Genomic DNA, 27,535 nt, shown 5'->3' on the forward strand with positions numbered 1-27,535 from the left:
ACACGACGTACATATTACTGGGTTCTGATCCAATTAGAGTATAATATCAGGTGAATTTCCAATTATGACAACGTTAGAGATATTTTGGTACGGAATGGTAAAGTTACTACCGGCAAATGGTCGTCTACTTTCCAACTATTTACGGGAAAACAAACACTAAACATAATGTGGAATATCGGATGAAATAAAATTTAGATTTCTCTTAGACTATGTTGAGACTTCACAGCTGTTGAGTTTGATCAAGCCCGAATTACTTTTGTTTCTGAGAGATAAGGAAATCACAATACGAAAAGATTAACAAAATCCAAAAAATTGGGGTTCAAAATACCACATCAACTGAATCGAGAAAGAATTGAGGCAAATAGTAGGATTCTTTGGGAAAGAAGATCAGACCATTTCAGTGAATTCATCGTTATAGGATAACACAAAGTTTTTAAATAGATGCATATGCAATGGAGAGTATTGTACAGGGAGCAGCTGAAGTGTGGCCTGCCGATTTGTACAATTCAGTAGACGGTAGCACAAACGTACTTAGCTAGCACACAACAAACATTCCGAAAAATGAGGATGTCAAATTTATCGCAATAAATCTCTCAATAGAATATTTTTATTGAAAAAATATAATCGAAGGTAAGACAAAATTGCTCTAATGAACTGTGAAAATTATTCCTTGTCAAATAGGCTTATCTTTTCTTCTTACGAACATATTTCTCTCTCTGTTTAAGCATTTCTAGAGAATCGTACAAAAAATTTCACCCTGAAATCTCTATTACATTTAAACCAACTCGTGAATATATATTCTACAATTGTTCGTACACACCAAAATCACAAATGTCTTAAAACATCGTTGGAGCAATGTTTAAAAAGTCTATGTTCTATTTTAATAGGACATATAATAGTTGTAAAAATGAGATATATTATTAATACAGATCTACAGTCACTACACTCCGCGTTTAAAATCATTCACAATCAAATTGCCAGTTGACATAAACTAATCAGTTGATAAATAATTGTCAAATAAACAAAGAAATGTAAAAAGGTTGGTGCTTTGAACGTTAAATACGACAAAATTTGTTTGGAAACACTGCCCTGTCCAAATTTAAATACGTTATTTAACAGAGCCAATCACATGAAATATCTACTGTCACTTTTTGAAATTTAAACCAAAATATTTGTGCGTTTCAGCATTGAAATTCTAGAATTAACAGAGACACAGGTATTTATAAGTAAAATAAGTAATTTACTTATGTATTTAACCTGTTTTAATTTTTACAAGTCATTTCCCCCCCCACAAGAATTGTGAACTCTTTTCCGAGTTACGTATCGAACCTATTTCAATATCGAGTATTTTACCTTCTAAGAGTACACTTGGCTACTGTTTAAGAAAACTCTTGATACGTACGTCAGAAACACTAGTCGGTTCTCGGTGTTTCGGAAAATAATCGCACTTTTCCTCATATTCAAAAGAAATCCACAACTAAGGCAACACTTTGTTGACAGTACGCCAATGTCTGCTAACATGTTAACAGCTTTAACAGTTGGCCTACGTCTGGTTCGCGGTCTGTGGTCCGTCAGGGCGAAACAAACACTTGAATGTCACTAAAATTTAAATGAGATGCGTTGGTGTTAGTCGTACCGAGAAGTTAACACGTTTCCCTGACTTTTAAGTATCGGTTTGTGCAGACGCTGTCAAAACCACTGTTCCAAGACCCATGACTCCGTAATAAATCAATTCATTTACAGAGGAGATAATTAGAGGTGAGGCAAAACACAAGACGGGTGCTCGACACTTACCGGTGTTTACCAAAGCTGTCACTCAATCCACTCGTTCCTCTCCTAATCCAGCCCTCTCTCTTCCTCTCCTCTCTCACTCTCTCCCTCTCTCTCTCTCTCTCTCTCTGCGGATAGCCGGGAGCAAAGTACAACTCTCAGCCAACAATTTCCCGCATTTTTTAGCGCTGGGGTCCGGCGGAGGACTGCAGCCTGGTGGTTGAGTAGCGAAGTTGCGTTAGAAGAACAGCCAAGGGCGGCGGTACGGAGGCGGCGAGGGCGACCCCGCCCCCAGTCCACCACCACGCAAACTCCACCTCGCTCGTGTCATCGTCTGTCACTACGCCAGCGTCATCCGGTCCACCAATGGGCCGCGGTAATGGGAGGGGTTTGCTCGTTTCCCATTGGCTGTTCGTCTGGTGCGCGGGGCGGAAGTTGGATGGCGCTGATGTAGCGCGGAGGCAGTTTCGGAGACTGAGCTTGTAAAGAGTTCGAGTATCGATTTTGTGCGGGGCGAGGGGAAGGAACGTTCAGACAGACAAGCGAATCGTCCCACATCGCCCTTTTTTTTTACTCAATTTACAATCTGCGAGATGTGTTCTTGCCCTGAAATGTCCTGAATTGTCCCCCCACTCAGTGGCGTGGAGTCTCATTATAAAATCTATTTAGTAAACTCGCGTTAATAAAAATATTTAAAACGCTACGTTTCGACTCACTGTTGACATAAATGTTCGCGACTACTCTTACGCTTTCCTTCTGATTCTTGTAGTTGGTTGTCAGAAAACCCGTTTCTGAACCTCGTCCCAGACAACAGAATCTCCGGCATTTGGTGACTCAGATCACTTTAATTTCCCCATTCATTAAACTTTCTTGAATACTCATGATTTAGAAATGTCAGTAACATTATCCGATATGCTTTGGTTTACAGGTTGTTTAACTACGGTCTTACATAAGGTAGTGACTCGGATGAAACATTGAGGATTTAGGCTGTATCCTGCAATTTTACTTGAAGGACTCAACTGTTTACTACTACGAAGATGATTGCTGATAATTAACTTCTCGAGGATTTTTTCCCCGTGGATTTAATATGGTCTATGAAGTCGGGATCTTAAAATGATGATTTTTTTTGTAAGAGACCTGTATTGTGTATTGGAATGTTGAGAAATGCATATAAGACTTTAGTATAAAAAAAATTCTCGTGAAACTAACCACATTGGAGAACTAGGAATAGATGGAAATAATATTCCAAACCTGAATCACATTTGGCAAAACGTCGTTACACAATGTACGGACAAATAAACTCACAAATGAGTGAATACCTGTTTTTATTAAGTTATTTATTTTTAATGATACAATTAGTAACTGCGGCAGCTAATTGGTTTATTGGCCATACCCCAGATGATACATAATTGAACGTGAAGGAAGGTAAAATTATGCAGATAAGAAAAGAGAAATCTCTCCCAGTTCCACTTTGTCCGTCACAAATCCCACATGGACTTACAGATAGCGAACCCAGGTCTTCGCAGTGAGGAACCGGTGACTAACCACCTGGCCTATGGCACAAATAATTACAGTGTTCTTTGGAAACAACATTTGAACAAAACAAAGACGAGAAGATATACAGCCGTGGCTGGCCTGTTCATCTACCATTGTAAAGCCGGCAAGTACGTGAATCACAAGAAATTTGATACCAGGAGATATGGCTGGAAGATTACGCTAAAATCCAGACACTGCAGCTGGTGATTGTCATTAGAGGAGATGCACTTACCCTAAATCCTACAGGCGCTGACAGGGATCTGACCTTTCATTACTCAAGCGTTTTGTTGTGACTCCTACAGAGGCCAGGAAATGCTGAGATAGTAATCTGTGTATTGTTCGTATGGTTTCAGTTCTAAACGTCTTACTTAACACGTCTTATTCATTCTTTATCTCCTCGCGAGCAGTCTGGACTAACCACAGCACATTCATCACTACCGGAAGAACACCAATGGTACTTCAGTTATAAATGGAAATCAGCTTCAGTAACGTCACGGCCCAAAACTTGGAAACAAGGAACAAGTACCCCAAAATCGTTCAAAACAGGCAGAGAGTCCTTCCTTGAGCCCATCAGACCGTGATATGCGGTCAGTAAAGTTGGTGGTTACAGGCTGGACTAACCAGCGTCTCGTCTCAGGCAAAGACATTGGGGCTTTCTTTTTAACTGTTGATAAGTATAGAACTTGAAAGTTTGATTGTCTTATTCACAAGAGCCTGAAATCGGTCTCTATCCTCAGACATACGAATTTAATCCACACCCTCCAAACGTATCACCCTAAGATTCATTTTAATATTATCCTCCCATCTGAATGTAGATATTCAACTTGTCTTATCCCCTTCTACTCTCTCTGACTAAAATTTCCTAAGACGTATTGATATCCATTTTATGGTGAACGTTTTCAAAAGCTGTAAATCTTTTTCCGATTTTAAATATGATATTGCTACGTATCTTTCACGTCGTTTAGAGTTTTCAGATTAAACATCTCAAAATGAAACCTAGTTGTTGTTCATTTACTAAACCTACGATATTTTTTGTAACTTATGCAACCAACAAACAGTAAGCTAACTCCTAAAAGATCGGAAATCTGATAGATCAGCCTAAGAAATTAGAAAACACTATTCTGTAGAATCTGCGGACCGGGAAAAGGTTCCAAAATTATTACGCACTTTTATAAACGGTTGAATAACGCGTAGACGAAAAATCTACGCACCTAACACGAGTTTAAACCAGATTGGATGGCTAATGCTTTTTTCAAAACTGTTTCAAAATGAACTCCAGATAAAACGTAATATCTCGACTATGTCAAATGAACAGTTAACATGAGACTCGGGTGAGACTACGGGAAATTTGTTATCGATTTTGAAACTTACAAGGACTAAGAAATTAAATGAATTGACCGGTTATCGTCAGTCAGTCTTGGTCGTCGATTCAAACTCTCGCCAGTGCATTGATTTGCCACGTCTCACTGTTTTGGGCTCCGGTCTGTGAGACGTAGACAGATGTTAGCGAGGGGGACAGCGATTGTGGTTCATATATGCGTTAAATAGAATGCAGCTTATGGCCTCGAAATTTGAGGAGTCAGCAAATGTTACTGATTTATTTTTCAAACACCTGTAATAAGTTATTTAAGAGACTAGGATCTGAGGTTTTCACAGCGGTGAGTCTAAAGATTGCTGTCTTCTGGGTTGTTGCTACGTGTAGCCTGACAGATTTCCACCAAACGGATTGTATTCACAACAGAAGTAAGAAAGTCAAGTCAAGTCTTCGGTATCAGAAGTAGAATGTATGATTTTGTCGAAATTAACCTACGGAATGCAAAGACAATATGGACACCGGTAACTTTGGAACCTAATACTTAAGCTATTTTAGTCTGTAACTATCTTTTCAGTGCACAGGCTTATACGACATTACGAAAAACGTGTACGGATATTCGGTGGGCCGTCTGTTAAAAACACCTGCTTTACAGAGTTCTGAAGAACAAGAAATTTTAAAACGCAGGATATATAAATTGTTCCGTTGGACGTTATCAATCATCTGGTGTTTTTGTGTTAAAAAGCGCAACTTTTTTAAAGTTGGTTTTATATTCGTCTACAGGTGACCGCTGAAACGAAGAAGTTTGCTCCGCTAGCCCTCTGATTGGGTTAGTCTAAACCTGACCCAAATATCGTTTTAATTATTATCTATCAAGAGAAACACGACCCATAAATCTACTCCCCAAAAAATTCCCTCTACGTTTGATTGTACTAGGATACTATTCGTGCGATGTGGGACTCTGGTAGGAAGAAATGCAAATGAGGTTATGGTGGGGTTTGGCTGAGTGTGCGTTTAACAGAAGTCTGGAGCCTTAAGATCGGTAATGCGTTGGTGCTTTTGACAGGAATTTGGCTCCAATCGCTATAAAGGGCGTTTCACATTTTATAAATGTTTCAATGCGATTTACATAGAAAATGTTGCTTATTAATAATTTTGTTTTCAGATTTTTATATTGTTATAGATGCCGCATCTCAATCAAATATTGGGGCTTTGCAAAGTCTTAATCCGGCCCTGAATTAGTAAAATACTTGTAATGTAGATTAACATTAAAAACGCATGCAAAACAGTCTCGGAGCATTACAATCTCATAGATCTGTCTCCGCGCAGTAAACCGCCACCCCCCTTGTAGTTCTACTTTAACTATAGATGGACAGTTGATGTATGAGGTTTTGACATCTGTGAAAGTTGAGACTGTGACCTTGTGGGTTTTGAAACTGTACAGTCATGTAGGTGTGTATCATGAACGGAGGAACCTGTTGCCTCCATCTATGGGAGAAAAGTTGAAACTGGAGAAAGTCTCATATCTGCATTTATTTTAGGCACACGTAAGTATCCGTTCAGGTGTCGACAACGTGTTTAACACAAGCAGCTCTCAGTTATTTGGGCAAAATTCGTTTTTATGCTAATGTGTAAATAATTATGCGTGTATCTGTACCTAGGAGAATACTATGCACAAGTTTAAGTTTCAAATGCATTAACATATGGAATTACCTCCACGTGTTTGTTTGCTATTGTTTCTGTGAACTTCACATATATCATTCTTGTAAATGTGAACAAGGGGGTTGGGCAAGGCTATGCGTCTTGTACGCGTACAGCCAGTTCGAAAGAAAATGGGCAACCAGAGTCCAATGAAATAATTCAACTGCAACTACGTGACAGACTACTTGGGAGACCTCAGCTTAGACGGGCCTTAAGAGGATTATGTGGGAAAGTGGAATTTATGGAGCGGTTCAGAATACAATGCAATGGTTTACTGTCCTGAATAGAATAGGCTAATGAACCAACGGGGAATACCTTGACCGACAGACCTTCTCAAGAAGGTCTCTGTTCCTTGGAGTTTATTAATTTAGCTGTTGCTAACATTCTCCCCGAATTTTTATGGATTCATGGATTGGAGTTTATAAACACCTGAGCAAAACATTCGTGTATCTTCTTCAAACCCCTTCTTCGTCTGTTCCTTCCCCTGCCTGTTTATCTCTTCCGTTATCTTACATTCTCTCTCGTCGTCCTGACCCCCACAATTCTGTTCTCAGTCACAGACATAATATTTTTACACTTGCCTTTAAAACATTCATACGAGAGCCCCCATGGTCTCACATGCCATTAACTAATAGTCAGCCACCCTTGACGGCTTCTAATAAGAATAGTTTGCTGTGTCTTTGGAAGACAATTATGTTGGATACACGAAGCTAAACTGCTACATTAGATGCGGGATATCTTCCAGTCTCAAATTTCCCCTAATTGAAACCGCTTTGCAGGTTAACTGCCGAAGGCAATGAACGCGCTCAGAGCTAGCCTTGTTGCTTAGTGACATCTGCTTACATCGTCAGCACAAGGAAGATAATTGTAGATAAAAATATTGAGTTTTACTGCAGGATCCACACGCCCCATAGTTACGTAGACGCTATGTGTGGTCTAAACCACATTTTAGAAATCTAGATCTAATTGTATGAATCTATTAAATGAATTAAGGTGTTTTAGAACAAAGTGCTTAGGGGGATATTTGGATGAAATAGAGCGAATTACAAGCGGCCAATAGAATAGCACGAAAAGATACTTCATGTTTCGTACTCTTTACCAAATATTGCAGGCGTGATAAAATGGGGACACGTAGCACGCATGGGAGGTTTTAGAAATACAGTGAAAAGGTTTAGTTGGATAATCTTAAGGGAAAATACTGCTTGGGAGACCATAGAAAGGAATCCGTACATTTTTTTTCCCACTGTGGATCTGAGAGGAATGCTGTGAAGATGCAAAGTTAGTATAACTGACTGAAAATGGGGTGTTTGTGGAAATGGTGGGAGGTATCAGTACGAAAGCTCGAGGCTCTCCGTTCACTGGAACGTAGAATAATTCTTCTTTGCAGCAGGAGGAAACAGACCTTGCACCGTAGAGCATGGAAGGTGGCTCTCCCCGTTGGCAGGACCTGTGGCGGATTGCACATAAGTAAACGAGTGTCGGCTTTGTGGTTCCGAGTTTTGACTCTGTGTAGAATCGTCGGTATATGTCAAAGTTTTGAATGAACATAATGTGTCCGTCCTCATGGCTACGAAAGATTCTATTTGACACCATAACCCAGATAATCATCACCGCTATGAAAACCCCAAATCTCTCAATGACAGCGGTTAAATATTATTTCGAAACAAGGCCCGAAATTGGAGGGTAAATCATTTGTGAAATTTGTGATAAACGAATTATTAAAATTTACAATACAGTAGATTCCGGTTAATTAGGCTATCGGTTAATCGGGGCAGCCAATTATTTGGGCCAAAAGCGTCCTAGTCCCGGTGTGTCCCAGTTAACCTGAATCAACAGTATATACAACATCACACAAAACTTTCTGAAACAAGATCTAATATGTATTTAGAGCAAACATAATTTTTATATATATATAATAATTTTTTAAAGAAATGTGATTGATATCCACATCTTCTCGATTTCATTTCTAGTAATGGTCAGTCTACACTTATCAATGTTTCACTTACAGATGCGTGTAGCGTTAGAGCTCGTCAGCCTTGTCTAGTACCACTATAAATTTGTTAAAAAACACATCTACCACTTACACTTATAAATTGCTTTCTCGTATTCTCACCTAGAATCTTATTATCAAATTGATTGCTGTTTATGTAATACTTTTGTAGCCAATATCGAAATTCTTAAGTCCACGACACTTTTCGCTCTCCTTCCTTATGCCCACTGTTTCCTCCTCCTTTTATTAATAAATTATAAAGAATTTAACCACAGACACCACGAATGAAATAAATTGGTAATTATAAGATATCTACAATGACCATATTCAAAAGTAAAAGACTGATAACTGTCAAATAATGCTACGTGTTAAACAAATGTGAGGATTTACCCAGAAGGACAGAGCAACAGATTAATCTTTGATGGAAGATAACTCAGTGTTAGTACGATACTGCCAGAATGTCCTGGCGATGATTTGGCTGACAATACGTACGTCTCCCTAAAGAGACCACCCGCCCCTCCCTCCTGTCGCCTCGGCGAGGGCGAACTCTGTGATGTGCCGACTGCAACTCAAGATGGTCCTTTTCAAGACAGACAGACAGACACGATAGGATACACGTGCTGGTAATGTACAACCCTGGGGGCCAACAGAAGTTCGCGTGCCACACTTTACAGAAAGTTGTAAAGAAAATATAACATTTTTATTCTATTTTCGTTAGCCTGCTTTTATTTGTTTAGTCGGAAAACCTGAAAAGAAGAGACTATTTTCGTTATAGTAGCAAATGTGAGACGGGCTACTGTCAAAATGGATTTTAACCAAATATGTGGATGTGAAAGTGGGGATCGGATTCAAGGCTTGTGTGAATACGCTATTGAATTCCTGGGTTCTATAAATTCGTAGAATATCTTGACTAGCTGAGCGCGTTATTAGCTTCCAAAGAAGGAAGGTCCATTATGTAGGATCCGTCCGCCTACTCCACTCTTTCGTTTCTGTGCATCCACACTCCGCGTGCTCCGACTTTGCAACCGAGACAGTTGAAGATCAATGCCGCTGTTGATGCTGGTTCATCGGGATCTTATTTCGAGCCCCTTTCAAGGTACTGTCAGTTGATCTTAGTAGTAGTGAAGAGTTATGTTTTCTTTGCGGTGCGAACTTAATTCTAAAATATTATTCGCACGCGTTTCGACTTCAAAGAGTTAAAATAATCCTCGATGGTTTTCCCAAATTACTTTTTTATAAATGTCTTTGCTGTTCTTATTAAACACATTGTAATAAAACTGAAAATATAATTGTGTTTAGTTTTCCCTCAAAACTTTCCCAGGTCTCTGTTGTGTTGTCAGTTAAAAGATATCGTCACATATAAATTACTGAATTTTTAATTAATGTTTAATTAATTGCTATGTATAAAGGAGTGGCCAGGCGAGTGTTTATGTGAAGTATTCATTCAGCATGAATGCGTTGGTATAGGACCTCAGCAATCTGTTAATTATCCTGAGACATCGGAAAATTTACAGGCTGGATGACCATTGTGTCTTCAGGCATTACCGATATTTTTTACCTAAGGTGAATCAAAGTCGATGAGAATTTAGGTTGCGTAAAACAGCGAACTGATTCCTATTTTTTTAAAAAAAAAAATGGTTTTCCAACTTTATAGATTACAGTGATAAATTCTAGGTTGAAGTCAGAAAGATGAATGAGAAAGAGTGTGGTGAAAGGAAATCAGTAGCAACTCTTTCACGGCAGTATCTTAGCATTTTCCTGGAACAACAAAATAAAACTGAAAAAACTTACAGTCAGAATATCCGATAATTTGGTTGATTTATGAACACAAAACAGGAGTGACAAGAAGGCAACCACGATATTCGGGAATAAGAAATTAGTTAATTAACTATCAAATTCTAATAAAAACACTGCGAAATGTGGTTAGTTAACCTAGTACTTTTGTGGTAGGTTAAGGAAGGCCACACGTTGACCTCCACATTACAACGCTATTGATGATCTGAAAGAGATTAATTTGCGAGTGTTCTGTGACAAGGCGATCTGCTAGTTCAGTCCACAGCTCCATCCCTCCAACTGTTACCACTCATAGGGCGGAAGTCTTAAGACTTCGGATTGTTCTGGGCAACAGTGGAATATGTTCCTTTGGTAGAAAATTAGAGTTACAGTGGACACAAAATAAATCCGAGCTTCGTTGACCATTACAAATTCACACGCGGAAAGGTGGGGGGGGGGGGACCAGAAATGACAGCAGAAACGGAGAGATATTTCTAGCTCTTTAAGATGGCTCTTTCCTGGGTTTTAGCGTAAAAGTTTACCGACGCATTAGGGCTGCTTGTTTCCTCTGATATTAGGACACAGTACGCACATCTGTACTTCCGAAAAGTCATAAAATTACCAGACTACAAGGCTCAACTTTCCACTCGCTGCTGTGAAAACCAAAAATCTCGCACTCGATAGGCACATATTTTCTTTTGTTACAATTAGAGAACAGAATATCCTCCATTTTATGTTTTGTAATATTTTGACATCAAGTCACAGAAGAAACTATTTCTAACGTCATCTGACGTTTGTCGGTTAACTGTGTAGAATGTACGGCTGGGATTCCAGTCTGTCAGTTCAAGAACTCCATACATTTTCACTCAGTGATGTTTATCTAGGAGACATCCCATTCTGGCAACAATTTCTTCGTGAGTTTTCTCAGTGCTTCCACAAAATAGCGAGGTTATATCTTAAAAATTTTCTGCTATCTTCCAAATATTTTCCAATTCACTATTCAGATAATCATTTTAAACACTGAATATTATGGACATTCGAAAATAAAATGACAGCTTACGAATTAATAAAGAATGAACCTGTTAAATGGATTTGGAGCCTAAATTTACTACGAATATAAAGAACGCTTACCATTGAAGTCACTGAGATTATGATACAGCATATTAAAAGAGGAATTTTCTTGTACAATGCACAATTAAAATTCCTTTGTGTCGACCGATATAATGTATACCCTACCAGAAGAAGTAAATCTCTTGGGACCAGCTTTCTAGGGACGAAAACCAGTAGCAGGGAAAAGACACGTGTTTTTAGGACAGTTTGTAGACACACAGCACTGCCAGTTGGAAAGCTGCCTCACGTTGAATCCACGAAACTCCATATTTTCTGATGCCATTACGTCTGGTTTGTATCTAGATAATGTTGTTTCCTACATTTCACGGTGAAAGATGGGGTGTCGCTAGGTATGCAAGCCAGTGCGATATGAATACAAAACAAAACACTGTGCAGCTCCGAGTTTTGTGTTTTTGTTTTATGGAAGTAACTTATCTACAAGATCAGAATGCTGGGACAACTGATCATAGCAAACAAAAGGCAGTGTTAAACATGACGTATAATTTTGTTGCTGCTGATAAGAAGAAGAGATGTATGGTTGCCAGCGATCACAGACAGCGTAGAAACAGACTATAAACGGCACAAAGTATCAGGAAACATCACAGGTTTTAGGTAATCGCCTTTGCAGTTTCTACAAATGTTAAAGGAAACATTTTTAATCCTGCAAACCTTAAAAGTGTCTTTGAGTTCTTTGTAAGAGCGTATAAAATGTAGAGCGGATTAGAGTGATAAGAAACGCATGCAGAAAGTAGGTTTTGAGGTGGTTCAGAAGATGGCTGTCTTCCGGGTTGTTGCACCGGGTGGTCCGGTACAACTTCACGACGTTTCGGAGGTCTTTGCTGCCTCCATTATCAGGACGTTCAGTAAAATTCTACCAGACTACACGGCGCAACAACCCAGAAGACAGCCATTTTAAGACACAACATTTGAGTCCGAAACTGAAGGAAACAAGCAATTAGATAGTTAGAAATGTAGATGAAAAAATATCGGTAACAAATATATTTTCGTAATTCACTGTGGAGTTCAGCCGAGGGTGCGTTTGATCACGGAAACAAAACGATGGGTTCCATAGAAAGACAGAGAATTTTTTGAATAACTGAGAGACTGTCAGCTTTTAAAGAACAACAACCGTGAAGCTAATTATTTTCAAAACGTGCACAATCTTGCGGTACAAGACAGCAACGTCATTACATAACAACATGGCCAGAGCCAAAAGTCATCATGTGTGTTTGTAGAGTCCACTAGTGCAATATTTTGTAATCAGGCAAGAAATTCAACATTTTCTGTTTAACCAAGACATCCCTTACTACGTTCAAAAAAAGCAATCCACACCCCAAGTTTTATTTTTTTAATTTGGATTTTAATACTATCGTTCCATTTATAACTAGAGACTCCGAGTGGTCTAATTCCTTCAGATTTCCAACCAGTACTATTTTGTATGAATTTCTAATCTTACCCACGCGTGTTTCATTTCTTTAGTGTAATGTTTATTTGAGGTTAATTTAATGGTGAATAGATAAACGTAGTTTAGAAGGTTGGTAAAATTGTTCCGAGAGTCCAGTGTTGTTCTTGTATGTAGACAGACGTGTGAGACTCTCAAGCAGACAAACCAGTTAACAAGAGGAACGCGGTGTGGAAATGTAAGTTCGTAGTTGTCAAATGCAACGTAAAATATATAAAAATAAAATCTTAAACGAAACGCATAAATGGGAGTCATAAGAAGCTCATAAAAGCAACTCAAGAACTGATCTAGTAAGTTCAGAAGCTGTTCCTCCAGTGTCCCGGCCGTAAACGTCTTCTCTTTTAAGTACAACTGGTCAGTTAGAAGCAATCTCGATAAAATTATCTGCTGGTAACGAGTTTTGTTTCGAAATACACGCGATTCAGCTTTAAAAAAGTAAATGTATCAGAAAAGAGACTCTTATTTTTGTTGTTATTATTATTATTATTATTCACAATTTTATAGGTTATTTACTTCTTTGTAACTGAGAGAAACCTTGCCCCTGAGGAAGATAGTGCAGCAACTATTTCTGAAATGAATTTTCTTTTTAATACGTGTTACATGCATTATACGGATTTCGTGTGAGATGATATTATATATTTTACATAAGCGTCTTTTGTATGATGGTACACCTTTCCAATCTTGACCTCAACAGTTTATGGAGAAATAATAACCCTATCGGCCTGTTATAGCTGTAATTAGTTTGAGTAGGGTCGTTATTCAGAAACTGTAAGTTGCAATTTGTGTTCATACTTCGTTGCCCGCGATTTTCAACTCTTCGGAGTAATCTGTCCAATGACTCTGTCACATAACGTCCTCGTATTTTAATCATTAGCAGTTGATATGATGTCAGTTATTTCTGAAGTTAATAACGAAGTCATATCCTGAATATGTTTTTACTTACCGAGGCCTTGTTTATTGCATAAGTTACTTTTCATAGATGAAGTATAGCAAGATATATAAAAGGAAGCGGTCGTGGCCTATTTTGTGCTACCGTTTTTTCATTCTCTTTGAGGGATTGGGGAAAACACAAGAAATTTTAGTCAGAATGTCTGGGTTGAGAATGAAATCGGGACCTATTGAATAAAATACAAAATCTCGACGAACGCGAAGTTTGGTAAACTAATCCTTCCCTTTATTGAAACGTGACTTTGATCTCTGACGCTGTTGTTTACATACATACAATTTAATTTCACAAATCCTCCCGACCTGGAACTCTTCTCTGTGTGAACTGGAGTCAGACATTCCTCAGAACTGCGTCGGAGTATCTCTCCACTCCGTAAACAAACTTTGAGGATGTGCGAAGTTCCCATCCATCCTCAAGTGTGGGGACGTGAGAGAGGCCCCCCGCTGTCACTGGATTCAGAACATAAGTATCCCTTACTCACCTGTAGGCTTGGCCTCTCAGAGTTGCATTCGGGCCGAAATGTGCGAGCAAGACTGATACATGTCTGCTAGTTGGCTCGCTTTTACAAATAATTTCATAGGTTAATTCTGAGGATTCCAGGTTATCGACAAACATATGTGTACATAACAGGAGGTTTCAGCCTAAAATCTGAGTCAAGTGTCTTCCTTTAACTCTTCCTACGTCGCCTTCTTTACATCGAATTTTAAAACACGGCCCCTTGTGGTTAGATTTTGTTTGTTGTCTTGTAGCAGCCGAGAGCAAACTGCGATTCGCCTATGTCAGTGGTTTGCGAGTAGAAGGAAAACAAACACAAATACTGTGTAAACAAAGACATTGCCTACAGAGGAACTGAGACGGCCAGCTACAAATTATTGCCGCTGACAAATATGTTTTTTATATGGACAGTATAATCTTCCTAACCTGCTACACCTTTCACCCGTCTGATTCCTATGCCTTTTACTTTTAACAAACCTCGAACGCACAGATCCGTCCCGACTACAATACATTGCAGGAATACCAGATATTACAGCATGTTAAATTTTTCATAAAATTTATTTTCCCAAAAAACTTTTCTTAATAATACTTGGTGATGAGTACTAATTGTAAATATCCTCTTTATGAAATTTTCTTCAACCTTTTGTTACTTCCTCTCAAAAATGTACGAGTATCTTTATCAGCATTATCATAAACCGCCAATCTTTATTCTTCCCTTGAGATTCTCACCAATACAAGAATAAAATATTAGCTACGTATTCATATACGCTTTGATTTTCCAAAACTGTTTACAAGTGAACCTGGTTTATTTCCTGTGGAGAGAAGACGTAATTTCTAGCCTGCAGGATAGGTTATTGCAAATTTACCGTTCGTCGCCTGTGGAGAAATTTAAAAAAAGTAGTTGGATAAAATAATAATAATTATAAATAAAAGATGTGTTCGCGTATTGATCTTTAACGAGTGGGTTTGTACACCTGTGTTTTTCCTACTCCATGACGCTCAGAAAGTGTTGTTCTACAAAACAATTTATCCAAATGGCCGTATTTTGATTTAATTTCTGTTTTGTCGGAAGGTTTTGATAATAAATTACGTAGTGGATATTAATTGGATTTTCTGAAACACCCAAAAAAACTGTGTTTGCCTTGGTCTTTCTTTTGTGACGAAATCTCACCTCGTCCCTGGCATAGAAGACAGATATTTAAAAGGCTTTTGGACATACGTCTGTCTTGATGTGAGGTCAGACTCTCAGGAGGTAAGGTGATAATGTAGGCTGGGAGCTGCTACTTGCATGCAGATGTCCGACCCCTGACCTGCACAGCAGTACAACTGAAATCTGAAGCGATAAGCTCTTTTCTTGATTTCAAAATATTGATAAGAGACTGAAAGTTATGTTGTAACTCTGATGTTAGCTTCTCCTCACGAATGTTAATGCAATGTCTCGATCTGACAAACATTCCTTGGGTTTAAACGGATCCGTGCTTTCGTATTTATTGCAAATTGTACGTTCCGCTCACGACGTCTGTGACGACAGAGCAGTGGAAAATCCACTTCACATTGAGCCCAGGGCTAAGTAAAATTCTGAACGCCAAACCACTAGTCGCTCTATAAGTACTGAGGTTTTCAAGACGATGACGATATTGAAGACGTTCAGCTCTGACGATGAAAGAACTACGTTTCTGCAAAACGTTAGCATTTAATGATCAGTCAACACGGCGCCAAAACCCAGAACAACATCATCAGAATCACAAATCATTCTACTAATAACAATAAAGAAGTTTGTATGTGTTAACGTTTGGTTAATTTGTAAATTTTTCTGAATGCCCCGTTTTTAATAAATACAGGCATCACGTGAACCACGTTTACAGTATGGCCATTTTCTGGTTGGCCTCTGTTTATGTTAACGTCATGTGATGCAAGTACCCCTTTGTGCGAAACTTTGTCTTTCCCTCTGAAGAAATAAGTAAGAATGAAAATCTCTACACGTGTGTAGAGCTGCAGTTTATAATATTTGTTCAGTACATAGCCACAGTTTCAGATCTGGCTATTATTCAATCCCATGGGTTTAACGCTATTTAAGGCGACTGTAATTACATATACCACATTGTCTTTCCCGTGACATATCTGAATCTTACTCACAGGTTCAATTTATGGGTGTCTTGTGGTTTTCAGACAAAGACCGAAACCTTTTTTTAACGATTCTTAAAATGTGCTTACTTAAGTATAATTGATAACTGCAATGAATATGTTTTCCTGGCAGTACGAACCACACAGTTAAATACTGTTTAGGCTATGCAGAAAACAAATTATTTTTCTTTCCAAATTATCTATTCCACCGTACATTTATCAGAAAATGTAAATTCCACTGTTTGTGTCAAGCTACTATTCTTATGACCCCCCAATGCCTTCACTTTCAGTCCAGCCTTATCGGGACAAACGGGAGAAGCCTGGGTACCTTATTACAATACGATTTTCTTCGTTCCCCCGAAAAGAAGTGTCTATTTCTTATACTTGTGATTTTTTTCCCAGGAACTCTTCTACGAGAGCGGTTGGAATATGGACTGTCATCATTTGTGCTAAACAACTGTGTGGATCTGTGCAACCTCCGCGCGATCATTTCACGACATGGCGTGACATCAACTCTGAAGAAGTCTGTCTGGTATGAAAAAGGTAAGACGGTTGATTAACATGCTTTGATCAATGTTGAGCTTCCTATATATTATGTGTCCTGACTCGCTCAGTGTTTCTTGGGGTCTATGAGGTCTTCTTTCTGCTGTGTACTCTCATCAAATGGGATATTCATCCTTTCAATGATTATGAACTTGCTTGACGTGTCAAATTTGACGGAAATTAACGTATTTATGTTAGGCAGTAATACAACTTAACTGCAGCATTAACTGTGTAAATCACGTACAAATACAGAATTCGTAAAGTGTAAAAAGGAAATTTAACGTAAAAACGTCTTTACGCCGATTAAAGCCAGATTTCTGAATTTGCCCTTGGAACATGGAACCTTGTAGCTTTGTGTCGTAATTTTGGGCAGGACCACACTTACAGCCTGTCGTTTCACAGTGGGCAATGTAGTAGGCCTGTGTTGAAAGACGTCACCTCGCACGGAGATTGTAGCGAAACCGGAATGTTTGAGCTTCTTACCAGCAGTGTTCAGTATTTACCTCTTCATAAATAATAATGAAAGTTACGAGATTTTTTTATTTTCATCCTTCATTATCAAAATTTATTAAAATTTAGCGATTGACAGATGCGGATAAATAATATGGCGTTCTGCCCTGCGAGTTTGGGAACTGGTCGGTTCCTTCTCGTTGTCCGCGAGTGTACCGGCCCGAACATGCAAATAGAATATAAATCAATGTGATTTGTTTTCGTATCCCGATGACTGCTCTGCCTGAAACCGGTTCTCTCCGAAACCAAAACAAGCAGGTAGACCCTTGGACCCTCCCGCTGCTCCAACATGACTACCGCACCGTAACACGCAGACAAAGGACCGAGTGTAAGTTCATGTCCCTTGCTCTAAGTCTGTTACAGCCGAACCAACTCTGGAGATCACAGAAATTATCTTGTGATCTCTCGCGTACACGGTAATGAACTTACCGGTTCTTATGGAAATTTTTGACTAGCTAAGCTACTGTTAGCTTCTCAAGAAGGACGCTGCTATATGGTGTGCTTCAATCTACTTTTGTTTCTAAGAAATCCGTTCGTGCCATGATTTGTTCTTAGTATACGGACAGTAAACTGTGAACTTCAGAAGAACTCAATTCTTTTATTTCATCGCAAACTTAAATTTTATTTTTCTGAATGGAACGTACGCCAAGACCGACAACTGATCTCATTTCTTGATTCCACGAGTCTTGACGGCAATACAGTGTCTACTACTGTTGGAAGAGTTAGTAGCGCAGAAATATGCATGGAGAGACTATGGAAAACCATTAGCTATATAATGTAAATATTGTAATAGAAGGATGATGAACCTGAAGATTTCTGTCTTCTGGGTTGTTGCGCTGTGTAGTCTGGTCGATGTTAACCAACGTTTCAGAGGTCATACTGCCTCCATCATCAGGGCGATGAGTATGAAGATTTCTGTCTTCTGGGTTGTTGCGCTGTGTAGTCTGGTCGATGTCGACGAATCGCCCTGATGACGGAGGCAGTATGACCTCTGAAACGTTGGTTAACATCGACCAGACTACACAGCGCAACAACCCAGAAGACAGAAATCTTCATACTCATCGCCCTGATGACGGAGGCAGTATGACCTCTGAAACGTTGATTAACATCGACCAGACTACACAGCGCAACAACCCAGAAGACAGAAATCTTCATACTCATCGCCCTGATGACGGAGGCAGTATGACCTCTGAAACGTTGGTAAACATCGACCAGACTACACAGCGCAACAACCCAGAAGACAGAAATCTTCGTACTCATCGCCCTGATGACGGAGGCAGTATGACCTCTGAAACGTTGATTAACATCGACCAGACTACACAGCGCAACAACCCAGAAGACAGAAATCTTCGTACTCATCGCCCTGATGACGGAGGCAGTATGACCTCTGAAACGTTGGTTAACATCGACCAGACTACACAGCGCAATAACCCAGAAGACAGAAATCTTCATACTCATCGCCCTGATGATGGAGGCAGTATGACCTCTGAAACGTTGGTTAACATCGACCAGACTACACAGCGCAACAACCCAGAAGACAGAAATCTTCATACTCATCGCCCTGATGATGGAGGCAGTATGACCTCTGAAACGTTGGTAAACATCGACCAGACTACACAGCGCAACAACCCAGAAGACAGAAATCTTCATACTCTGATGACGGAGGCAGTATGACCTCTGAAACGTTGGTTAACATCGACCAGACTACACAGCGCAACAACCCAGAAGACAGAAATCTTCGTACTCACCGCTGTGAAAACCTCAAATCATACGATAGTAAACCTACTTATTACGTATATACAAAAAATAGTGACTTTTATTTCCCTCCACAGTCAATCAGTACGTGTATTCGCCAAATATTAGAAGGATTGGACCAGATATGCAGTTCTCGATGTTAGTATAATCGATTCCGTCCGACCGCTCCTTGTACTTTCTATTGGAAGGCAGTGGGACACTGACTAATTGAACGAATCTATTAGAACAGTTACAAAATTCCAATTATTCAGAAGGTCATTTCCTCTTGTTCTCTTCAAACTGGTTTGCAGTGTGGATGATAACAACTTGCTGTTTCCCACACAGAACTGATTGTTGTCAGATGAACAGTGTTCCCATCACAAATCTACATGCAACTTCCAGCAACATACTTTTCAGGCGTCACGTTACGCAAGCAGGTTACGTACATAACATATGTATCTCATTATCTACAGAGTTTGCTCAAATACCTGAACGTATAGGGAGAAATAACGGTCTAAGTCACTACACTTGCTGCATGTAGTAGGGTCCTTCCTGAAATCTGATAGTCGCTCACCTAGCCAAGAAATATCCCGCCTCTTACAAAACCACAAAATATAAGTAGGATTTGAGGTGAGTCCAACTTTTACTCTCATCTGGCTTGAAGCGTAGTGTAGTCTGATAGAAGTTTATCAACGTTTCAGAGGTTGTAGCCGACGATTTATCGCCCTGATGATGGTAAACTTCTATCAGATTTTATGACTACAACCGAGAAGACAGCAATCTTTTCCAAAGTATAATTTCCGGTTCACAACAGAGTCATTGAACCTTATCCTGAGCCAGATTAATCCAGTGCACACCCTCACAACTAGCCTACCTGTTTAAGATAAATTATAATATTATCCTTCCACTATTTCTCTCAAGTGGTTCACTTATTTTTTAGAACATGAATTCAACGACAAACTAAGAATAGTTCAATGTCTCTTGCAATGTACCTACTAGCGTTCTCGTGTCAGATAATGAAGTTGTAGGTCCATGTAGAAGACCAGTGATATGTATTCGTTAATAGTTTATTGTATTGACATTTAATTATTTTGGTAGTTCGTTTAAGATAAGTTCATGCGAAGAACAGGTACTTTAAATGTTAAGTCACATGATTAAAAAACGAGAAAGATGGGGGGGGGGGATTCATCTATTTGCCAACTCCCTCCCCAATCAGATATCTATGATAAATTATATTGTGAATGATGTGATAGTTTTGAGTGACTTAAAGATTATATAGTTTTAATACTAAATTTAAATATTTTTAATTGCAGGAAAATGTAAAGACATATATTTATTTCCGGTACTCTACGTCTGATATCACATTTTCTTCTGACTTTAAGCTTCTTTATTAAAGTAGGGTTCTGTGAAACAGGGGACTCCCCGAAATACGCAGAGCTCTTTCACCACGCAGGTCCAGCCATTTTGTATGGTGTTACGGCTGTAGGGGAGAGTCTGGTGTATGTGCCTTCTACTTTTGCTGCAATAAATAATACCCCTTACTCATTATATTTGGGATAGGTTTCATAACTTATTTCTACAGAAAGGATTCGTGTTAAGGAAAACCTTGAATGGAGGACTGTACAGGAAAACGCTCGTGGTTTCATAATAATAAAAAATATTAAAAGCGCTGTCAGCAGACATTTTGAAGTTCTACAGTATTAGGTATTTGTAAGTTCTTAATCCCTTTTAATAATTTTTTTTATTTTAAAATGCTTTGTCTTAGAGTATTATCAGGGAAATCTAATTTATGTTGTTGAAAGCTACGGGTTAGTAACATATGTTAATATCTTCTGTTGTACTACGCACGACGTATTTTCTTGAGAAACACTGAACTTCTGATCTCAATTGTGCTTCGAGTTCCCGAATATCAGTGAAATAAGAAAGCTCCCGTCTTATTTTAGCAGTTAAGGAAAAGTATTTGTGACTTGCCAACAACCGAAACCATACGTCATCATAGAAGCACAGACCTATTTACAAAAGTGTTTATTTTATTGAATATTAGCATTGAAGTAATTAAAACACGCCTTCTTCCGCCATATTGACTAAAGACGTAGCTTACAGGAAGCAGTGTCAATAGGAGATTGCTTTTGATTCTCCGACATTTTTCTTGTTCCAAGTTTTAGCTTGGACCGTATTTGGATGCTGCCATCAGCATTCTGGTTTACGGTGTTGAGTCATTAGTGAGAGAAACTGAAACTTGATTCAATGCATTCCCTTTAACAACTCTCAGGTAGTTCACTGTGCCCATTCCACAAGACGAGGAACTATGCCTTAGAGCAGGCAGTGCCGCGCTGATTCTAATACAATCTCAAACAGTGAGGTTTTAGAGGAATTGTGTCTTCAATGGTTGTAACTGCTCTCCTCCGTTATGGCGCCATACTGCGTAAAAGATTTACTGAGTTCACAGCTAACTGGGATCTGTAAGTAGCAGATTCGTTCCATTTATCGCTGGGACTGAACAGAGATGGAGGATCTATTGGCAGTAGGTCTCCATGGTGACTTGGGTTGGTGGAACAAGTGATTAATGATAATGTGTCATTGTCCTTTCCACTTTAACCTTTGTGGAATCTGGCTACCATTTCTGGAACTATTAAAATGCCGTAGGTCTATTTGTTGCAATAATAATGTGGGTAATAAAGGTATATCAAAAGAATATAGCTATCTAAATTTCTCTGTTTTTTTTTATAATATTAAAAAGGTTTTAAAAACAAACACTTTATAGGACATACATAGCTGTATTAAAAATTTTATGACCTTTGTTTTTTTATTAATGTGCTATTAAATAGTGTGTTTTGGTCTTAATACCAGCACAGAGCAGATAGTATGGCCAAGTAGATTATTCTTTTAAATATATGTAGACTGAAATATTAATGGAAAAGAATTCAGACATATAAAGTTTTAAACGTTATTTTACGCGAAGGCCTACCAGTGGTTCTCCAAAACGTCGCTTATAACCTACAAAAGCAAACAGCATCACAACCCATGCCATTATTAATTGATTCATTAACTAGGATTTGAGGTACTCAAGGAGATGAGTAAAAAGGTCATGATCACCCTGATGAAGGAAGGAGTAAGGACCTTCGAAGTACCGGTAAACTTCCATCAAGCTACCAAATTACACAGCGTTATAGGTCAGGACAAGACTTGAGAAAGGAAGACGTTAATGTACACATATTATTAAGGTATTCGTAAATGAGGATATAGAGGGAAGATTTTGAAATAGAAAATATCTTCTTATTAATAAGGAGATAGTTAACAAGAGAATAACAAATTGTTCTAATGCCACTAGATTTACTGATATTATAGCTGTGGATGGCAAAATCCGGTGTTAGGTGGACAAAGTCATCTGTAAAGAGAATTCAACTGAATAAATGACTGATTATGTCGCCTGTCATAATAAATAGGCTAATTTAATTAGCGCACGAAATCTCTGTAAATGTGTTTGCCCGTGTGATACTTTAGCTAGACCTACAATAAATATGAGAATAAAGAAAAAGGTAAATTATGTACTAAGTTGGTACAATGATTTTATTCTCCTAAACTGACAGACCAGATGTGCTTGGCGAGGTATTTAGTACGCACGGGGATGTGGTAATTGCTCACAAGAGCTAGCTGAAAATCCTAAACAGAAAAAATAAACACTCAGAAGTCGCAGATAGGATGATAATATTAAAATAAATTTTAAAGAAAATATGGTGGAAGGATGTGGACTGCAGAAATCTGCCTTAGTAATGAAACATCGGGCCTGTATAAAGCGGGGAATATATTGACTATTTCAACAACTATCAGTTTTACAAGAAGTGTGCTGTTTAATTGAGTTACGTAGTTTGTTCTCAAATTCTTGTGTTTTTAAGTTTATTTCATATTTATAGGCTGGGTATACAGGGTACAGGTTAACAGTAAGATGTCTGTAAATGATTAATTTAAATAAATTGATGGAATTGGTCGTGGCTTGTTTTATCTGCTATATTATTGCTTATCTGTAAACCTACTAAGACCTTAATCTGGATAGCTGATCCCCCAACAGAGGTCAAACCAAGTATTGCATAATACGCGAAGCAGATTTGCTGACAATTCAGTAGCAATGTTTGATAATCTCTTGTCTAAAGCATGGACGACCACAAGAATTTCCCGGCGAATAAAGTAATGTAAAATGCTTCTTGGATGGAAGATAACCGAGTTTTAGACTCCCGTTCTGTAATAGCAAATATTTCAGAGGATTGGTTTGTAAATTACAACAGGTAGAAAGAAGGCCTCGGAAAGAATTGAGGTCTCGGAGCTAATGTGTGTGTATACCCGCGTAATAAAAAAGCGTGTTCAGCGAGATGACTTTTTAAAGAACTGGTTAAATAAATAAGGTAGATGTGACCATAAAGCAACCGCGCGTGGTCGTAATTCATCTCCTGGACTGAAACTCATTTCTAGTGCCCCAGCACGGCGCGGGCCCCCCACACCTGTTGCTAGGATACCAGTTGTCAGTCTTCACACTGCTGTGTTTTCTTCACAAATTGTTCTTTTCACCAAATAAGGCGGACCCTCGGGTTTCGTGAGGGTTGCGTTCTTGAAAACACCCGCGAATGGTGATTTTAGGTTGCGTTAAGTTTAGACCTAGACAAACAAAAACACACAAAACATGATACTAAATATGTATAATTAATTAATAACAAACATTAAAACATTAGTGTTCGTGTTTGTGGGAATGACATCGACGCTCCTGACTGTAGGCTGTCAGGGCGACCAAACGTAAGGAAACCAAAAATTCTAAAACCTGCGTAAGGTACAGTCGAAGTACACTCGGTGTAACATATCTATACCCACGTACTGGGACAGACGGACAGATACGGACTCTTGTCTGTTACTCTGTTTCTGCGCAGGAGCGAGGGACTTACACCGCGATGCACAAATTCACCGCAATGATTATTTTTCCCCTAATAAACGAAACTGTGATTCGCGAACCTACGAAAAAGGGGTTCTGTTATATTTTTAATGAGACTATAGGTGGGAAGGATGTGAGAGATGACAGTGGTGTACAATTTTTAGTCGGACATCCTGAATTGGGAGATCTGGGTGAAGATGTGAAGTGCAGTATTAAAGTGTATATTAACCCTTTGCGGTCTCTGTCGGACTGAGTCCGCCACGTATTTTACGAACATTTACGTGATCTGGAGTCAAACTGAGGCTGGCAAACAGTGTCAGCTTATCACTCAAGCCTTCTTCTTTGTAATAGTTCTATCCTAGTTTTCCTGGTAAGACTTTGTGTACCTTATAATACTGAAAGGAGGCAATGGAGAAAAGTCGTTTTATTCTGACACTTGTCGAAGGAATCCAAGATTCCACACCAATTGCTTTGCCATACATCATATAATGGAGTAATATCATAGTGTATATAGCTGTGATATTTACTTAGAATTGAAGTATTTTATATCTGATAAAGTTATAAAACAAATATCCTATCTTCCTAATTCGAAATTATATTATTTTAAAATTATTTCTGGCGCATAGAGCAATCTACCACTGACATGTGCATATACTTTAGTCTTATTACCAAGCATTCTTTGTGTGTAGTGACTTCATCGTTTAAACTTCGCATTCTGTTTTACTTTCCTGGTGTTGAATTTGGTCCTGACATTTCAAAAACAATTAGCGCGAAAGGAAGCACAGTTCTGAGATTATGAAATCCAATGCTTATACATCGTATATCTGCATACAATAAGAGATGTTTAGACGTCGCCAAAGTCATATCTACCCACTTGGACTTGCTTTCTTCTCTATCAATCGACAGGAAGGAAAAAGGCACCACTTATTATGCATCTCACTAGCGACTGTGGTACAGTACGTGAAAAAATATTTCAGACGGTCAGTATTCAAAAAATAGGAACTGTGATCCTCTCAGAACCGATTTTCACCATATTTAACAAAGTATCTTCCGTTTTATAAAAGTATAAATGGGAAATCAAAACTGTACATAATAGTAGTTCAATGTATACAGCCTAGTGACATTTAGATAGACCCAAGTTCTGTCTACTGGAATGAGACTTTCATTTCGTCATGTGCGCAATCTATACATTGATTCAAATGTTTTTCGTGTAATTTGTTATACGAAAATTAACATCTTTTATCAGTTGTCGGCGTTAAGGAAAGGCAAAAGCAAATGGCTCCTCCTACGTTACAAAACAGAAAACAAAGTGCATCAATTAGTATTTTCCTACCTACTCATTGGCTTCGGATTTGTCTTGCCTCCTCTTTGAACTCATGATAGTCTCCTCAATATTGAAATAATCTAAAATATGATCGGAATGTTTCGTGCGATCATCACGGTGTGGCCTATAATCATATCGCGGTAGCTGCTGTGGGAGTGGTGATGACAAAACTGTGATATTACACAGATTTACAAACAACAACAACAAGGGGCCGGGAGTATCGAACGCGCCTCCTCGAACCCGCCTTGTTCTCTTATCCGTTCGCCTCCAGGATAACGTAATTTATGGAACGGGCGTGACAACAGACCATAAAAATCATATTTTCTTTTCACCTCACCACCAGAGTCCCAGGTACACTCAGTTCCACGCACTGGGGACTCCTTGAAGCAAATACGTAATTGTCACGTATCCTCCCTTGTCTCTTACATTCATTTATTCCTTTGTTCAGCCTTTAAATGTTACTGCTTCGTTCATATTTTCACCTTTCATTAATTAATCATATCTTCCTTTCGTTATATTATTCCTTCATTAGTTCATTTCCTCACATATCCTTTCTTCCTACCTTCCTTCCATTTTCGGTTCTTCTAATACATCATGACGACTTCTTCTCAATGCTGTATAAAATTTGCAGTTCACTGAGTTTACTTAGATAATTATCCCGACAACTAAACAACAAACATTGCTCAGAGACCTGTCATGCGAAATCTGTAACTTGTCTCAGTTGTATTACGATCGGGGGGGTACAATTTCGTGTAAATCTGTGACCCCTGACGCCTCAGCTCTACAATAGTACTACACTATGATTCAAGTTAAGACTCTAACAGGTTGACTTCACGGATCCTTCCCAGGTTCAAATATTTTCTTGGATGTTCCCTCTGAAACAGCTGTTTCCGTCATAAAGCGACATTTCTTTAACTCCATAGAGTGGAGTGATTGCGAAACTGATTGCCTTTCGGCTTGTCAAGAAATTTACACCGTCTATGGAACCGAAAATTCACTACTGTGTTCACAAGCGCAATTATACTTATCTTCGTAACATAATTGTAGGTAAAGTTTTCCTTGGTATTTATGAAGCACCACGCTGTGAAGAATATAGTGAGTGGAGGAGTGGCTCTTCTGCCAGACATGTCTTTATCGCGTGGTGCTCAGTACGTACCAGAGACATATTTACCTGTAAACATAAACCAAAATTATAAAATGGTCTTTAGAATTTGAAAATCTTGACAGAGAATTTATTGTAGAAAACACTGAACGGAAGTCAAAAATTGTGACGAGAGAAGTTGGAATCTAGCTGCCCTATGTTATTTGTCTTCTGGTTTGTTGCGCTGTGTAGTCATTCATCGCCCTGATGACGGAGGCAGTATGACCTCTGAAACGTTGGTAAACATCGACCAGACTACACAGCGCAACAACCCAGAAGACAGAAATCTTCATACTCATCGCCCTGATGATGGAGGTAGTATGACCTCTGAAACGTTTGTTAACATCGACCAGACTACACAGCGCAACAACCCAGAAGACAGAAATCTTCATACTCATCGCCCTGATGATGGAGGTAGTATGACCTCTGAAACGTTTGTTAACATCGACCAGACTACACAGCGCAACAACCCAGAAGACAGAAATCTTCATACTCATCGCCCTGATGATGGAGGCAGTATGACCTCTGAAACGTTGGTAAACATCGACCAGACTACACAACGCAAGAACCCAGAAGACAGAAATCTTTATACTCATCGCCCTGATGATGGAGGCAGTAAGACCTCTGAAACGTTGGTAAACATCGACCAGACTACACAACGCAAGAACCCAGAAGACAGAAATCTTTATACTCATCGCCCTGATGATGGAGGCAGTATGACCTCTGAAACGTTGGTAAACATCGACCAGACTACACAGCGCAACAACCCAGAAGACAGAAATCTTCATACTCATCGCCCTGATGATGGAGGCAGTATGGACCTCTGAAACGTCGGTAAACATCGACCAGACTACACAACGCAAGAACCCAGAAGACAGAAATCTTTATACTCATCGCCCTGATGATGGAGGCAGTATGACCTCTGAAACGTTGGTAAACATCGACCAGACTACACAGCGCAACAACCCAGAAGACAGAAATCTTCATACTCATCGCCCTGATGATGGAGGCAGTATGACCTCTGAAACGTTGGTAAACATCGACCAGACTACACAGCGGAACAACCCAGAAGACAGAAATCTTCATACTCATCGTCCTGATGACGGAGGCAGTATGACCTCCGAAACGTTGGTGGAAATCTATCAG

At 39.0% G+C, this 27,535-nt stretch overlaps 2 protein-coding genes across 14 annotated transcripts in view; one reads left to right on the forward strand and one right to left on the reverse strand.

Moving 5' to 3' along the window:
- LOC110829834 (LIM/homeobox protein Lhx9) overlaps positions 1-1,961 on the reverse strand; it is a 46,135-nt gene extending 44,174 nt beyond the window's left edge. For 2 of the 3 annotated variants that reach the window (XM_022063970.2, XM_022063968.2), the window contains exon 1: positions 1,795-1,961. The gene's annotated coding sequence lies outside the window, so the exon portion shown is untranslated. The other variant, XM_022063969.2, reaches the window with a different exon arrangement.
- Positions 1-27,535, forward strand: part of LOC110829836 (uncharacterized) — a 193,107-nt gene that overhangs the window by 105,126 nt on the left and 60,446 nt on the right. For 9 of the 11 annotated variants that reach the window (XR_015533875.1, XR_015533874.1, XM_087343878.1 and 6 more), the window contains exon 3: positions 16,622-16,762. Coding sequence is in view for 8 of the 11 variants with exons in the window: in XM_087343878.1 (XP_087200004.1) it covers positions 16,622-16,757 (136 nt within the window). In the remaining 3 variants the exon portion in view is untranslated. Of the gene's footprint in view, positions 1-1,956; positions 3,087-12,752; positions 12,833-16,621; positions 16,763-27,535 lie in introns of those variants that run through there. The other 2 variants (XM_087343875.1, XR_015533877.1) reach the window with 2 other exon arrangements.

The sequence above is a fragment of the Zootermopsis nevadensis genome, unplaced genomic scaffold, assembly GCF_977971745.1.
Source record: "Zootermopsis nevadensis isolate Lab colony 2312 unplaced genomic scaffold, Znev_1.0 Znev_ptg000007l, whole genome shotgun sequence".
Lineage (NCBI taxonomy): Eukaryota > Metazoa > Arthropoda > Insecta > Blattodea > Termopsidae > Zootermopsis > Zootermopsis nevadensis.